At 37.3% G+C, this 17,639-nt stretch overlaps 1 protein-coding gene across 2 annotated transcripts in view; it reads right to left on the bottom strand.

The window, feature by feature from the left end:
* Window positions 1-17,639, bottom strand: part of LOC112042801 (proline dehydrogenase 1, mitochondrial) — a 40,550-nt gene that overhangs the window by 8,477 nt on the left and 14,434 nt on the right. The window contains exons 2-7 of one of the 2 annotated variants that reach the window (XM_024077966.2): window positions 14,172-14,293; window positions 12,939-13,025; window positions 4,723-4,904; window positions 2,807-2,871; window positions 1,646-1,824; window positions 595-621 (exon numbers count right to left, since the gene is read on the bottom strand). In XM_024077966.2, coding sequence (XP_023933734.1) covers window positions 595-621; window positions 1,646-1,824; window positions 2,807-2,871; window positions 4,723-4,904; window positions 12,939-13,025; window positions 14,172-14,293 — 662 coding nt within the window. The remainder of the gene's footprint in view (window positions 1-594; window positions 622-1,645; window positions 1,825-2,806; window positions 2,872-4,722; window positions 4,905-12,938; window positions 13,026-14,171; window positions 14,294-17,639) is intronic. The other variant, XM_024077968.2, reaches the window with a different exon arrangement.

The raw sequence follows: 17,639 nt of genomic DNA, 5'->3' as shown, positions 1-17,639 counted from the left end.
CAAGCGGGTGAATTATCCCCTGGGGGACCCCACAACGTCAATGAATTCCACTGTTAGAGTGCTACATAAAATGCCAATTATTAGATGATATGTTTGGATAAATACTTATTTAGGTATAATATTTTTTTCTGCATAAAATACGAGACCTCCTTATTGAAATAGATGTGTATTATGGTGTAATTAGACCATTTCAGCTAAAAGAGCTCTATAGGTAAGATGAAACTCCATAACTTCATAAAGCTGGTATAGTCCGATGCAAACTTTATGACGTCTTGGAGATAAGGTGTTGCCACTTGCGCAGGTCATACATAAAATACGCTAAAAACAAGACGAGCGAGACGACGCTGGATGGATAGAAGGCGCGGCGCTACGTTACCGTTGATACCTAAAATCTTGTACTGCGCAACTTGACGCACGATGTTCCGGAACGTCCAAAAGTTTGCATCGTACTATACTAAGCTATGAGTATCATAAATGATAAGGATAAGTCGATCGGGTTAATGAAATGAAACTATTCTAGTCTCTCTCTACCTCTTCAAAAACTGCTAGCGATTTTACTCGTCAACCCTTACTATTAACAAACTCAGCACTGACCGATCCCATGGGAATAAATGCAGCACGCTGAAATACATTGTAACTATTTAAGTTCCTTAAATATTTAAATTCTGGTTAGCTTACAAATAGGAATTCCATCTTATCATTTCATTCATTCATTCATTACCATTCATGGACGTCAATGAACGTCTACTGCTGGAAAAAGGCCTCTTGCATGGCCCTCCATACAAAAACGATGTTTTGTTTGGAAGTCCATGCAAGAGGCCTAAGCCGCCAGCACCCAACGGCTCCCTGCAACCCGCTTGATGTTTTCGTTCCACCTAGTGAGGGATCGACCAACACTGTGCTTTCCGGTGCGGTGTTATAATTCCAGCACCTTGGGATCCCAACGTCCATCGGCTCTTCGAACTTTGTGCCCTGCCTATTGCCACTTCAGCTTCGCGACTTGCTGAGCTATTTCAGTGACTTTAGTTCATCTGCGTATCTCCTCATTTCTGATCCGATCACACAGAGAAACTTTTCATCTAACAATAATAATTATAAATTTGCAGTTATGTTGCAAACAGAATCTACGTCGTAATTAGATAAATATAATATTAATTGATGATGATTTTGGAACTTTAACTTAAATATTAATGGGCTCTATCGATAAAGTTAATTGACAATAGGTAACAATACCCTATTAGTCTCGTAAGTTTGGAGTGAAGGAGAGAGAGCGAGATATTTGTTTCACTGCTCTAATCTCCTACGACAGTTGGCAACTAAAGTACGGCCGCTTAGATATTTAAATATCTTTTATTAACTTATCAACTTGAGATATTTAAATATCTTTTATTAACTTAGCAACTTACAATGAACGTATTAGTTTTGGGCTAAAATTATTAACAATGTATTAAATAACAAATATAAAAAGGTGACATTGACAGGTGTCAGGAACGCAATCTCTGAGCGGCCGGAATTTAGTGTTGTTTGTGAGTCGTGAGTTGCGAGAGTGTTGTGAGTTGAGTCGTTGATCTATAATGATTTTGTCCTAAGTGAACTAAATATATTAAATTTTGAATAACAATAAAGTGTATGATGTTTCACTGACCCCTCTTTATCCGAAGTGACCTTCTTCATGAACTCCTGCACTTCAGGCTTGGAGCTCAAGTCGCCGAGGTATCGCTGGATGTCTTCAATGGTCTTGTGGTGTGTGAGGACGTTGCCAGTGCCGCCGGCTATCTCGTGCATGTAACTACGGGCCCTCATTATCACTTCAGATAATTGGAGCTGAAACATTCACAATTTTAATGTTTACTTAGTGAAATGATAATAAATAAAAGAGAACTCATCTGAGGGATTGCCATTGTACATGCATGTGTCGGTGAGGTCATTAGATCGGTCGGCTAGTGTCGTCATCAACCGAGATAGTATGAAATGTTCTGTGAATTAGGTGGGGAGTAGCAGGAGGCTGAGTGCTGCCGATATAGTCGATTAGTACATTCTTGTCGTGACGTTCGATCCCTTCACACCTTTTGCTCGGTAATCCTTTATAGATTATTTTGAGATAGGCGGGGAGAATGACTTGAGTGGAGAACGGGAGAATTAACTAGTGTTAAAAGACGTCTTTAACCCTACTTGGTTACATTTTTATTGGGAATTGTTTGACGTGATAAGACCCATTCAATATAATAATCTTGTTTTGCTCTTTAAATCCGCTTCTGACGTCAACCCGTCTTGTACATATTGTCATCATCATCAGTCATTATACGTCCACTGATTCATGCATTTTTTTTCCGAAATATCAATTAACAACAATTTAAAAAAGTCCTAGAGGCCAAACTTCAATAGGCAACCAGGTAGATAAAAATATATATTCTCACTAGCGGACGCCTGCGACCTCGTCCGCGTGGAATTTAGTTTTTCACAAATTGAAAACGGGATGAAAAGTAATCACTATTTCCTTTCCAAATTTCAATCAAATCGGTTTAGTAGTTGCGGCGTTAAGGAGTAAGAAACATCCATACAAACTTTCGCGTTTATAATATTAAGTAGTAGGACAGTCATAAATATGCGTGAAAATATTGTTTTGAGAAAATCATCGATGAACGCAGTGGGATCTCGTACCATAATATTATGTTGACTTCTTATTAAAACGGCGCGTTTAGGACACTATTGCTTAGTTCAATTAAGGGTGTGGACTCTACCCTTAACCAAGGTATTTAGTATACTCGTACATAGATACATAACTAACTACTAGTGATATACTTACGAGTAGTTGCGGTCTCCCGAGAGCTGTCAGTTTCACTGCCATCAGCCCGGTGCTTTTGGTGATTCCTGTAGCAAAATAACAAATTCATAAACTTTAACTTAGAACTTATTATTATGAAATTCTATGAAACCAAATTTTTTTTTTTATATATTTATTTATCTTTTTTTTTATTTTAACAATGTTAATAAATAAATATTATACAAAACACTACTAAAATGTATAAAAAAATAAACCCTCCCGGTACGGGACCAGAATGAGGAACCTCCTCCCAATACGCGCCGTCTCAAGAATCACTGCCTTCTGTATCCGACTCTTGATCGAACAGTTAAGTGAAAGCTTCATAAGATGTTGGTCTAAGCTTTTCGCTATAAGACCATTGACAAATTATTATAGTTTTAAATTTTGTTTATGCATATTCTACACGTATTTAGATTGTAGGTCACAGGTAGGTATTTAGGGGGCTTTCCTGTTCCCAAAAATTTAACCACAGAAAAATAAGGAAAATAATTCAGAGCCTGTTGTTTTATGAGTGAATATTTTCAGTTTTCCTTGTGGTTTATATGACAGTTGACGAGCATAGAATATACCTAATTGAATTTCGATGCGGCGAGGGCGCCACACAATGTAAATCCCTGACAGCCGTGGCCTCAGCCAGGTCTTACCGTTTGTAATACGATTGTCTCGATTAACCAGCGTTAATCCAATCCAAGCATAGCCAAGAACAATTGATTTCTTTGCTGTTTTCTATCTTTAGCAAATATTTCTATCTATACTACAACCGTTCTTGATGTATACTGTTTACCAACAAACAAATTAAAAATGAGGGTACAAATCACTAGTCATTTTACACAAAATAATAATTATAATGAACTTGTTCTAAAATTAATGAAAATAAATTTGATTAATAAGATTAGAACAATTAGATATGGTTAATAAATTTTGAATAACATTTTATAAACAAACCATACATAATTTAAAATAAATAAGTTATGAAATGACATGCGTTTTCTACCTTCATTTTCAATTTCTCTTTTTCTTAGAAAGGCTGCAGTATACGTATTATTTCATTACATAACACTATCCATATTTCTGAAGGTAAAAAATGCTTCAAGGAACTGACCACATGATGCGTTATTAGATTTTTATGGCGATGTTACGTTATTTTTAAAATCACGTGATTGTCAATTATGTATGAGCGTACGATTCAAAATATGAGTCACTACATCGCTTAACATCGCATTTTAGTTTTATGTAACATGGTTATTTCGACGAAATGACCATCATTTTATATCAAGTTGCAGTGATGTTTTGTTTTTTACGATAATCCAACATCTTTATCTCTATCTTAACGAAATTACGTTAATTACCTAACGGTTGTCCATTCTTACTTATGAAACATTGCATAAAAAAATACCACGAAGAACGATGTAGCGGCTCATGTTTTGAATCGTCCACTGATATAGGTACATAATTGACAGACTTATTTTTGAGTTTATTACTTAGGGAATAAATTTAGTTATCAAATGACTAGCGGATTTTGTCCAGTGACTTCATCCGCCCTTAAACCTCTTTAAACCGGCCATGTCGCAAAATAAGAACTAATTCTTAGCAGACGTCTACTAACTATAAACTACCTTCAATAATTTGATCTTTGTACATGTGGTTGTCGATATTTCGTGATGAGTAAGTAAACCTTAACCTTAAACCTTTACTGAGAAGAGACTAACAGAACCTCGCGATTTCAACCGCGTAGTTCCCATTCGCGTGTGAATACTGGTATAAAGTATACCCTATGCTACTCGCCGATAACGTAGCTTTCTATTGCTGAAAGAATTTTTCAAATCGGTCCACTTGTTTTTGAGTTTATTTGTTACGTACAAAAATACAAATCTCTTTATAATATTAGTATAATATACCTGCGACGGCATCTATGCTCTTCATGAAGGCTTCCATGTTCTTCTCACAGGAAGCCTCATTGAGGTAGAAGTAAGTCCTGGCGCTGGTCACCTTGTAGCGTCTGTCCGCGAATCTTTGCTCCACATGGTACTGCTTCAGCTGACCCTCCTCCTCCTGGTCGCCGAAGGTGGAGATCGAAGCGCTGGTTAGTAAGAGAACAAATCAAATCAGTTAGATATCAGGGAAGTATGTTATACTTAAATATTATCCATTCGCTGCCCGCGAGTATTTTATCGAAAAGCCCGTCTGCGTTGAAGAAGCCGACAGACAGGGAATGCGGTTTTAATCTACCGTTGTGAGCCATTTAAAAAAATCTTTATATTCCTCTATCGCGCGGAGCATGATACTGTATTTATATTTTTTTACATGTCACGTAACGGATACGACGGGCGACCGGTCGTCCATTTAGGAGTCAAGAGGTTATAAAACTTTGTAAAATACCCGAAGGTCATGAAGTTATTAATTACACTCTCGATAAGTCATCAATGTTCTCTTTCAGTACTCTTTCATTTGAGATCCCACTCGAGCACCTATATTTACAGACATTCGGCTATTCTTCCCCACTTTCACCCCCCAGAACTTTTAGACGGCTCAACCGATTTTTATCAAACATATCTAAGAAGACTCGCACATAAACCGCCTTACATACAAAAAAAAAACTAAATTGAAATCGCTTTATCCGGTCGGGAGCTATGGTGACACAGACAGACTGACAGATAGATACTTATAACACCCCTCTCTTTGCGTCTGGGGTTAAAAATGGAAACTGGTCAAGTGCCTGCGTGGGCCACGCAAAGTGTAGGGTTCCGTAGTTTCAAACCACTGATGCCAACTTAGAGTAGTGGTTTTTGATTGGTTAGGATTCAATTTTAATCCCTATTTAGCTGTGATGGTATTTCTTTTAATTTCATTATACAGGGTGCTCGGGAGTATTTCCCATAACTTCAAAGTGTTGACGACTCCACGGAGCTCAACTGCATAAATAACATTTTCACTACTCTTGCTCAAAAACACTGTCATATTACCACTCCACAGCGGGGCTAAACAAGCATATTAGCCTTTAGGGTCTAAAGTAATTTTGTTTTTTTAATTCTTGTCTGTTACAAGTACTAGCCAAGTACTAGCCTACTATAAAACGGAGGAGGTTTTATTCGAAAATGGAATCATTATAGGTAAGGCACTGATTGTTTTGAAAATAAATAAAAAACTTTAAATTGGAATGAAATGCAGCGTTCTTGTCTGTGGAATGCGTTTATATTTTTATTTAATTTTTATTGAGTTGCGAATAGAGCGAGATTTGAAGACATGGGACATCCTTTACGGTGTAATACCTTTGCCTTTTTCTCATGTGAAAAAAATAAAATTAAAAAGCGAGAATTTAAAAAACAATTGGCGTGAATAATACACACTTGATTTTTTTCAGAAATTCATTGTAAATTTGTGACCGTAACTTACATATTTTTCAACAATAATTGTTATTGTTGTCTTCATCTAGTGAGAATTGTGATCCTAATTTGGAGATGGATGAAATTTTCAATCTGTTACCATCAAAGTCGAGACGCATTTACTTAAATACCTAACTAAATAAAGTGGAGAAAACAACAACAAATGGATTCACTTACGAAAGGAGTTTTTTAAACTATTATCGTTTAACGTTTATTAACGTTTATCTCACATACTTACTCATTATTTTCACAGTAGTCGGAAATTATGTTACTGGGTAAAAACATCTCCCTTAATATCCAAAATTGTAGAATTTGTACATTTAATTTTCAATTAAAATAAATCATTGAATATTGTACAAAACTATTTTACTTTCTCGCAATCGTAGTGAAAAGCAGAGTGTAACACGTGGGGCTAAACCCATTATAAACTCGGTTTCTATTTAGGTGGCACTCGCCTTACGTCTCGGGCCCTAAAAATACCTCGTATATAATGGGTCTTTTTAGCCCCTTGTATAACAATCTACTATTTATTAACTAAAAAATAAAAACATTTTCTGTTTTCATACAATATAATTCAAATAATTCCGAACACCCATGTAACACACGCCTTTATTTATCCTAGCATTTTAAAATACGTAAAACTTGGCTACGTCATAACTATAAGAATGCGTATAAGGGACACATTTTAAAATCTATTTACAAAAGAAATATTATTTACCCTGAAAATATTAATTTCTGAACACAAGTTCCTTGAACATTTTTTAAATAATTTTCGGTAAAGAATATAACCCCGGAGTTATGGGAAATACTTCCGAACACCCTGTATTAGTAAAACCTGTTAATTTAATTTCATTGTCCAATTAAGTTAAAATGAACTATATTGCTATTGACAGCGACTTCAATCTATCTCTCGCACTACATCGATAATTATGTAATAGATTATTATTATCTAACAACCACACAATACAATTATTAGGTAATAATCTTCATACAAAAGAATAGCCTATAATATTTGTCATCAAAATGAAACTGCCTCTGCAAAAAAACGTTTGATGGAAATATTTTTTCCATTGACCTCTTTTTCATCATCTATTTCTAACGCATAGAAAAATTGGACCACAACTGTTAATTTATGTCAAACAAACATGAACTTTATTTCTATTGTTATAAATGTTATTTTCGTGTGTACGTAATACATTAGGTATCATCGCTACTTATAGGTACACTGGACACATGTAGCTAGCATGTAGGTTATTCAGAAGGAACAATTTAAGTAGTAAATATTTTTTCCGGTAGGTAGACCAGTAGGTCTATCATGCAACCAACGACATACAAGTATATCTTGTAAATAGAAATAGATGCAATCCTACTTCCTAATACTACCACTGATAATATAAACGCGAAAGGTGTGGATGTTTGTTACTCCTTAACACCGCTACTACTGAACCGATTTGGCTGAAATTTAAAACGAAGATAGATAACACCCGGGATTAACACATAGGCTGCTACCTTTTATCCCGAAAAAATCTATGATTTTTGCGGGATTTGCGAAAAACTGAATTTCACGCGGACGAAGTCGCGGGCGTCCGCTAATTGAGAAATAGTATTTTAACAACTTAATCTTCTGAACGTTAACTTAACACTCATAGTACATAATATGCTAGGTAGACTAAATCTATTGAATTTGATCAACTTAATATGCTAATAATTACCTATGCTATTTTTGGACTAAAACTATGAGGAAAAATGTTTCGCTTGGCGAATCTTTTATTATTATTTCATATGTGTAGGTAGGTACCGACCTCCTAATTTAGTTCTGATTAAATCAATAATTCTGCTTATTCATTATAAAACCCTGTTACATACATACCTACTCTTGTTCAAGTTTCTATTGAGATAGCAACGACAACGGAAACACAGTAAAAATTTGAACTGTGACGGAACTCTAAAAATGTTCAAATTCAAATTCAAAATTCATTTATTTCAAGTAGGCTCAGTATACAAGCCGTTTTGATACGTCAGTTGACTATTTGTACCACCGGTTCGGAAAGCAGGTACTGCTGATTAGAAAACGGCAAGAAACTAAACAGTTTCTCTTTTTAAAAAAATCATACAATATTATAATTTATAATTGATGACAACATTACAATTTCTTACAGTTTTACTTGTATGAAGGTGGAAGCTGATCCAATGGCCTCCAAGCATCTTTATCATTGAGGAACTCATAAACGGTGTAGTAACCACGACTAAGTAAATGTTTTTAACACATTGCTTAAACCTATGCATTGGCAGGTCCAGGTATGTACTACGTCGAAGTACCTATATAACATAGAAACTGAAAGTAGTTTAAAAATAGTTTTAGATACTAAAGAGAACCGTTTCAGTTTGCATCATTATTTACATAAGTATACGCGTACGTACAATCATGCAATCAAACACATAAAACATCTGTTTAAATAAAAATAATTTGCTGAATAAGTAATACCAAATGTAAAACTTACTTTACTTAGTTAACAGTAGCTTACACTTCTATTTATCGTAATAAAACGGGACAAGCGAGAGATAATCGCGTATTTAGGGTTCGGCACGACATTTTTCTGGAATCTGAACTTTTGTAATAATAAAACACTAGTGGACGCCCGCAAGTTCGTCCACACTAAGACCTCTTTAATCCGGACATATCGCAAAATCTTCATAGCGGACGTCTCATCATCATCATCGGCTGATGACTTCCAAACACCACGATCCTGCATCTAGCGACTCTCTGCGACTCGCTTGATATCGTCAGTTCACCTGGTGAGGGGTCGACCAACACTGCGCTTTTCAGTGCAGGGTCGCCATTTTCGATACGTGATGAGTAAAAATTAAAATAATTTGGTTCAGTGGTTTTAGAGATTTAAGTTCAAGTTAAGATTAAAGTTTGAATAATCTTGATACTGGTACCTACATTTTATAGAATACCTACCATGAAAATATTCATTTTAAAATGAAAAAACCTATCTTATCACATTTAACAGATTAATTAAAATGCCAACACGTGATTTCAGTGGCATTAACCAACTGTACAAAACTATTTTCAACAATGTCATACGAATGTAACTAACATCGTAAATCACGACTTTGCTTTTCTTTGTGTTATCGTTACATATTTCTTGCTTAAGCATGTCTATTATGTATCTCAATGTAATTTTAAACAAGAGACACTCCATCGTTTTTCAATGTAACAAAAAATCACTGTCATTGACGTAAAATCTCGCGATGTATCAACGACAAGCAACATGTACCTCGATATCGACGTATGAACTGTTTGTGAAGAAATAACTCAGTGTAACCAGAGGGCCTAGTGAAAGTAGGCACACTGAGGTACCTATCAGAAGAAACTGATGTCACTCCACGCAAACGCGGTGGAAAACGATCCACAGAACACAAAGCAGTTAGTAACGGATAGCAGCGTCAGTGATTGTACCATCATTGTGTGGTAGAAGAAACACCTCAAGCAGGGCCTAGGCCTTGTGACCTTGGGTGTAGGTTTAAGGGATCCCTTTAAAATGAATTAACTCTCACCTCCTGATATGTTCCCCATGCCCACACTAATCAATTTATGATCAATAATTACACCACAAAACATTATTGCACAAAATCACTAACGCGACTAGCAGCGTGACGGCGTTCACGCTGCCTAACAAAGAACTGGGCTCAAATCACCAAATAACCTTTTATTTATAAATATTATAAATAAAAGGGCTAGTTGTCCAGACAACTTTATACAAATACCTTCTTTTTATGATAAAATAAATAAATTTATTATATAAATTATAAAAATAAATACCAATGAACTCGTAACAGTGGTTCATGGTTTTAATCATACACCGAGATACATGATTGACAGCCAGATATAGACACAAAAGAAATACATTCTTTTAATAGGCACATTCCGCGGTTATACTACGAATAGGTAGGTAAGTACCTGACCATGCACAATAATAAAAAGGCCATTGAAATAATTCTATCCTTTTCCTTATCATTAGCATTGGGTGTTGCTATCTCAAGTCGTGATGAAGTATTTCTCGTTTCTTGGAAAATTAACTTTGATTAATTACGAAACCACATTGCGACTTGCGAGTAAAGAGTTTAAATTCTCTTACATCATTGTGTGTAATTGGTAACTGTCTACCAATATTTTTTATTAAAGGTAATTTTTTGTAGTGATGTCACAAAATATATTTAAAACCCATGTTAGGTTTAAATCTACAATATATGAACTGGACCAAAGAAAATTACTTTTGAAACGAAGTTCCTTATCGCGCGTTGCGAAAGGGGGTTAGACGGAAAAAGTTAAGACCAAAAAGTTGTAACGACACTTTACCAGACTGCGTAAGAAGGAGGGTAATGTTTTTGCTATAGTTGTAAGCTGTGACCTGAAGACAGCTGGTGAGCTAGAAGGTCCTCAAAAGATCTCCCGTCCCCAAAAGACTTACCGTCCCAAAAGGCCCCCGGACCCCAAAAGGCCCCCGACCCCAAAAGGCCTTCTCGACCGCTAAAGGCCCCCCCGACCCCAAAAGACCCAGAACTACGTTCCATCCGGTTATCCCTTGACAACTCTCAAGTTTTTATTTTTCCTTTCATTAGATACACACCACACCACACCTATGCGCATGCGCATACTTTCTTTACTACTTTCTTTAAACAACCAATTTTGTAACACACAACTGAAACAATTTCATTTAATACCCCATTCACGGTTCTTCCCAGTTCCCACCCTACTCACTTATTCCTCTCTTCCACCCCCCTATTAAACGGCTGAATTATCATCAAGCAAAGCCTAAAATCTATCTCTCTCGTATAAAAAATATCTCAAACAAAAGCAACTAAATGAAAATCAGTTCATCCATTTCAAATCCACAAGAGCACGTAGATAGACAAACAGAGTTACACACACGTCAAAATTATAACACCCCACGTTTTTATATGGGGGGTTAAAAACTCGTGCATGCTAGATGCTATTTTCGTACAAAATAAAACAATTGCTTTCTGGTGAATGAATCCATACGATTACTAGGGCAGTGATAATGACGAAGCTAATAATAGCCTTGAACCGGAGCCTTGCCGAACTGATAGAAGGTCAAGTTTCTCGGTTCAGTTTATCCTTTATGCGAGTCGGTATATATCCGAATCTCATAGTACGTTACTAACGAATCCATGCGAAAGTAAGTCTGTCTGTCTGTTGCTTAATCAAGGCTGAACTATTGTACTGATTTGGATGAAACTTTGATATACGAGTACATACATCTTCTATACGTACAATAAATCTGTAGAGTGGTCAATTCTGTACATGAAATATATTTCTAAAATAACTATCAGGGAGAAATTAGTGATCGATACTGTTGCCAAAAATGCAATCAGTAAAATTTTTGTCTGTTAGGAGCAGAGAAGTAAAGGGAAATGTTGGCCCAATGTGGATTGGCAGACTTCATACACGCAGAGAATTAAAAAAAAAATCTCTGGTATGCAGGTTTCCTCACGATGTTTTTCCCTCACTGTTTGAAACACGAGATATATAATTTCTTAAAATGCACACAACTGAAAAGTTAGTTTGAGGTGCATACCCCGAAACAGATTCGAACCAACGCCCTTCGGAATCGGAGGCAGATGTCATATCCATTGGGCTATCGCGGCTTCTAAGGAACGACTGCTGAGAGATATTCTAGATGTCTAATATCCAGTACCTACCTACGTACCTAATCTATGTCGGTACCTTTAATGCAAAAGAGATGAGCTGATTGAATCTTGATCTATTGTTAGCCTAAGTAGGTTGCCGCGCCTAGATAACATTGTATTATCCGATATGACGAACTAGCCATGTGTGGAAACTAGAATAAGGATCAGCAGAGCTATTCTGTAACGATGTTTTATATATCTCGCAAGTGCGAGTTTCGGATTCACCTCTATCTCTCTCTGTCTAACACGATACTACAGTAAGAGAATGATAGAGTGAATCCGAAACTCGCACTTAGAATCACGTAAGAATCTTTAAAACAACAAATCGATACAACTCGTAATTTTTACTACAAAAAAAAAACACGCAGTATAATAGAACCTAGACAGAGCTATTTGGAACTGCCAAATAAATGTTTACGTTATAATATTTATGACATACTTGTCCATATGTTTTCTGTGACATTAATAAGTAAAGTATACGCAAAGAAAGAGAGTGTAACATTAGAAAAAAATGCCTTCACTTTTTCGGAAGAATGAAGACCTCTTCTTAATGTTTCCTTTCTAATATTATAAAGATGAAAAAATTGTATTTTTGTATGTACCGAATAAACGCAAAACTACTGGACCGATTTGAAAAATTCTTTCAGCAATAGAAAGCTACACTATCATATAACAAATTCTATGTATTTTATCCCTGTATTCTCACGGTAATGGGAACTACGCGGGTTATACTGCGGAGTTATATAGTACTATATTGAGATAGGAAAAGCGTAAGCTAAATTAGAGAGATCGGCTGATAACAAAGCGATAAGTATATACACAAACTCTGCAAAAGGTACGTAGTTTTAATATTATTGTAAAATAACAACAAATTAAAAAAAAAAAACAAAAAATGAAAAAAACTCAGCAAATATCCAACTGTCTATGGAGGATAAGAGATTAAAGAAGATGAACGATATTCGAAAGATAATTAATTGATTTCGCATGAATTTTCAAAAATGAATTTTCCTTACCTGACTTCGCGTTTCTCAGCCTCCTCTTGAGTAATGTCTTCCTCGACGGAATAATCCAGGATTGACTTAACACCAAAGGAGCGTAACCTGGAAACGGTGATTTAAAATTTAGATTTCAACTGAAACCTGATAAAGATAGAACCAACACCAAATATTACAGAGGTTAGTTGGTCCGGTGGTTAGCATATCGTCGGTCTAGATGTGATACCTCGTAACTAACAATTTTTGGTAAAAATTGATTTTGGTGCAGAAAGCTTCAAACAGCTTTTCCGGTGGTAGCCCGTGAATATCTTGTAGTACGTACATTAAAAAACGTTTTTGGTCGCATAAAACGACTTTTAGTGATACCTAAAAGATGTTTCTTGTCTCTCCTGTAAAGTTCGTCAGTTTGCACTTACGAGCTATCACATCTAGACCGACGATATGTGGTTTCGGATCACGATTTTTCTTTATTCTCCTCCTCCTTGCGTCGTATTCCTTATTACTAAGGGTCGTGATCCTTAACACGAGCTATATGTCAGACAGTCTTTCTTATTAACAGCTGATTGTTAATGAATTTACCTAATTGTTAATTCACGATTCAATTCAGCGGTTGGTAGTGGCCAGAGCAAGTCCAATGCAAAAGATCCAGTGGCCGATCTCCAACCCGCTGGACGTATTTAGTCAAGGCTGCTACACATTCATCCGTGGTGGAGTGTACTCGCAATGCAGCCAATCGCCAAAATTGGACGAGCATTGAACAGAAGGCGTCGCTCATCACTGCAATCACGACCACTCTGCCAAGAGTGAACGATTAAGAAGTCTGGCTGTTAAAATCTAAATATATAAAAACGAAACCACGAAATATCGAAAATAGCTTGACGTAGAAATGTGAAATTTAGCAGGGAGGTAGCTAATATTTAGTAGACGTCCGCTAAGAACGGATTTTGCGACAGAACCGGATTAAGGAGGTCTAAGGGCGGATGAAGTCGCGCCGTCTGCTAGTAGACTGATATCAATTTTGATTAAATTCAATTTATATACAAATATTTGCTATAGTCTCGCAAGTTGATGTCACTCCAATGATATGCGGGCGTCGGAGGGAAAGACTGCGTGGCTGTGAAATCGTGCGTGCGGTGAAGTGAGATGCATCAGTCGTGGGTTTTTCATTCATCGCTACACGCCCCCCGGCCCGCGCGGACTATTGGGAGTGTTACGAAAGAAGTTGGCAAGCTATAGTCAGAGTATTCGTACCTCTCAATGGTGGGTTTGATGTTGTTCTGGTCCTCACCGGCCACGAACTGCCCGTAGAAGGTGGCTTTCATGATAACTTCGAACAGCTTTTTCCCCACTACCTGTCGCAACCTCTTCATCAACTGTATACAACAAAAAATTACATAAATGATATATTTTTAACCGACAATAAAGAAGGAGGTTAGCAACTGAATTTGTTTTGTCTGTTTATGTTATAACCAGCTGACGACGCGCGGCTTCACCCGCGTGGTTCCTATTCCTGTAGAGTACGGGTATAATATATAGCCTTCCTTGATAAATGGGCTATTTAACACTGAAAGAAATCGGACCAGTAGTTCCTGACATTAGCGCGTTCAATCAAACAAACTCTTTAGCTTTATATATTAGTATGGAGTATAGATAATACAAGTTATGTCAGAGCCCTGATAGCCCAGTGGATATGACCTCTGCCTTCGATTCGGAGACCGTAGGTTCGAGGGCATGAATCTCAAACGTTTTACTTATGTGCATTTTATGAAATTAAATATCACGTGTCTCATACGGTGAAGAAAAAACATCGTAATTAAACCTGCATACCTGATAATTTTTAATTCTCTAAGTCTGCTTATCCAGCGTGGTGAACTTTTGGCCAAACCTCTATCGTTCTAAGAGAAGACTCGTGCTCAACAATGAGCCGAAACAGGTTGCTATTATGCATTCATTCAATATACACAAGTTAAAATTCAACATTGTGAAAAACATTCATTATAATGACAAGCAAACTCCTTGCAGTATCACACGCGTAGTTCCCGCTCCCGTAGGGATAAGGGGATAAAATATAGCCTATGCCACTCACAAATAACGTGATTTTCGATTGGTAAACGAATTTTCAAAACTACTCTGTACGAGTAGATCACCTCACTTTTACTTCATTATAATATTAGTATAGATAGCAGCCACGGTGGCAGCTGCCTGAGCCACCCCACGGTTTCACCTGTACCGACTCGTAAATCTATAGTTTCATCCGCGTAGTTAACGTTCCCGTAGAAATATGGGTATAAAATATAGCCTATGACACTCACAAATAACGTGGATATCTAAGTTAAATTGTCAAAAGAAAATCTTTTGAAAATCGATTCGGTATAGATCCGGGAGAAGACAAAATGTGGGCATAAGCTATCAGTAATTTTTCAGAAGGTGCTGAAACCGGCGCGGCGGAGAGATAGTAGTGTATAACACAGAGAACTCCAAAGTGTTTCTATTATTAGAACACTCTCGCTGGTCGGAACCAATGTACAGCTAATGTGACGACTGAATACTGACGCCAACGTCGACGTTATTCCTGATTGGGATCAACGTACGAATACCTATTTGACAAAGTTCAGCACGTATGCTGTAGTATTTCTTCTCATAGTCAATCTATTTCCGAAAGACGCATAATCTTTGCTAGCTAACTAGCAGACGTCCCGCAGTTTCTCCATCGTAGTTCCCGTTACCGTGGGAATATGGGGATAAAATATAGCCTATGTTCATCAGGAATAATGAAAGATTGTACTTGTGTAATTTCTACACGCTAGCAAAAATGGCCACCAAGAGAAGCCGGTGGAAGGCATAGACCCGCAAGAGGTTGGGACCACGATATTCAGAAATGAAAGAACGACCGTAGAGAATAATTGCGAAAGATTTTTTTTTTGGTTTCACCTTTTTAATGTGTAAAAACAAACAGTCAAAATATTAGTATACGTCTACTAGCGGACGTCCGCAAATCCGTCTGCGTGAAATTCAGTTTTTTCTCACATCTCGTGGGATTTTTCCGGTAAAATAAAATATATTCTAAGTATGTATTGATATTTTATTTTTAGTAAAGTAATGGGAATTTTCCAGTTAAAGATCGATAGGTGGAAAATATGACTAAAATTTGTGTGACGCTAAAGAAAATGTTATCTTGCTGAAAATGCTAATCAATCAAAACGTGAGAAGGTGACATCGGACAAACTGCAAATCTAACTAACACAGTGTGAATTGACTATATTTGATTGTGAAGTGTAGAAAAATTAAAAAGCCACCACAGTCATGTTCTCTGAATGTCTGCAGATGTGGTATTTCTTCTTAGTTGTACATTTTTGGCAAAGTGGTCATGGTTTCTAACTTTCTACGATGCGTGAAGCCATGTTCCTCCACTTTAGGCGGTTGATTGCGGGAACACATGGCTATTGTGTTTTGGGTTGCCGCCTTCTATAGGTCCGTCCATGGAGTAGGAAACCTCCCTTTGGACGTTTTTCTTTCAACCTGGCCCTGCATTACTAATCGCACAATCGAGGACTCATTTCTAGACATGTGGCCGAGGAACTTCAGAATTCGTACAGTTGACAAAAAAAGTTAAAGCCGATAAAAAGTTTCTTTTATCTTAAGTTCTTGCAGGATGCAATAATTGATTCTGGAGACTGTCCAAAGGTCCTTTAGGCGCTTCCAGCACCACATCTTACAAATATCGCAAGTCGCAGATACCAGGTTTTAGTATCGTAGAGAAAGATAGGAAAGACAAGACACCTCATCAAGACTCGAACTTTAGTGGTTTTGATGATCCTCTTATCTTTCCATATTTTTCAGTAGCATTTTTTAGCTTTTCCACCGCCGACCTAGCAATAGCCCAACGTCTCCGAAAAATTTTAGAGACTTTTTGGAAACAATAAAAACACAAGACCTTTCCTGACATAGAGTTGGACTTAAAATAATTTAGAAATAAGTCTGCAGTTACAGTGGACTGCGAAATTATTTTTTCATTATTTTTTCAGTTACATAACCGGCTAAAACCCTCCTGCCGGGCTAGCATGGGCAAGGGATAAAATTTTTATCCACCCATTATATCCACTGACTAAGGATATAAATCCACCCGTCATAGCATGGCCACAAGGGAAAGACAAATACAGTACAGTAGGGGTGGGGTAGGGGGGGTGGGGGGTAGGGTTGGTGTAGGGGTGAGGGAGGGGGGAGGGGAGGGGTAGGGGGGGTAGGGTAGGGCAGGGGTAGGGTAGGGGTAGGGTAGGGGTAGGGGTAGGGTAGGGGTAGGGTAGGGGTAGGGCAGGGGTAGGGTAGGGGTCGAGGTAAAGAAGGGTAGAGTAGGGATAGAGAACAAGTGCACTTATGTCAAAACGAAGCTTGACCGGGTCCGGGTAGTATGATAGATACTATAGATACCTACTACAAACCACCGCAAAAAACAATCACCAAACAAAACAATGCCAACAGAAAACAGATAAATAATATGCACAAAAAAACCAAATTACGTTTATTTCGGACTATTAATATACCTAATGCCAATTTATAAGATATATACAAATGGGTTGACAAGTCTTTCCCTCCGTTTATCCACCGGGGATATTATATCCACCGACGTGCCCATGCGCGGTGAGTGGATAAAACGAGTGTGGGGGATAAACGTTTTATCCTCTCCCCGTGGATAAATTTCTCCCTTGCCCGTGCTAGCCC

Source organism: Bicyclus anynana, chromosome 8 (genome assembly GCF_947172395.1).
Source record: "Bicyclus anynana chromosome 8, ilBicAnyn1.1, whole genome shotgun sequence".
In the NCBI taxonomy this organism is placed as follows: domain Eukaryota; kingdom Metazoa; phylum Arthropoda; class Insecta; order Lepidoptera; family Nymphalidae; genus Bicyclus; species Bicyclus anynana.
Note: the sequence above shows the minus strand (reverse complement) of the source record. Positions and strands in the feature narration are given on the sequence as shown.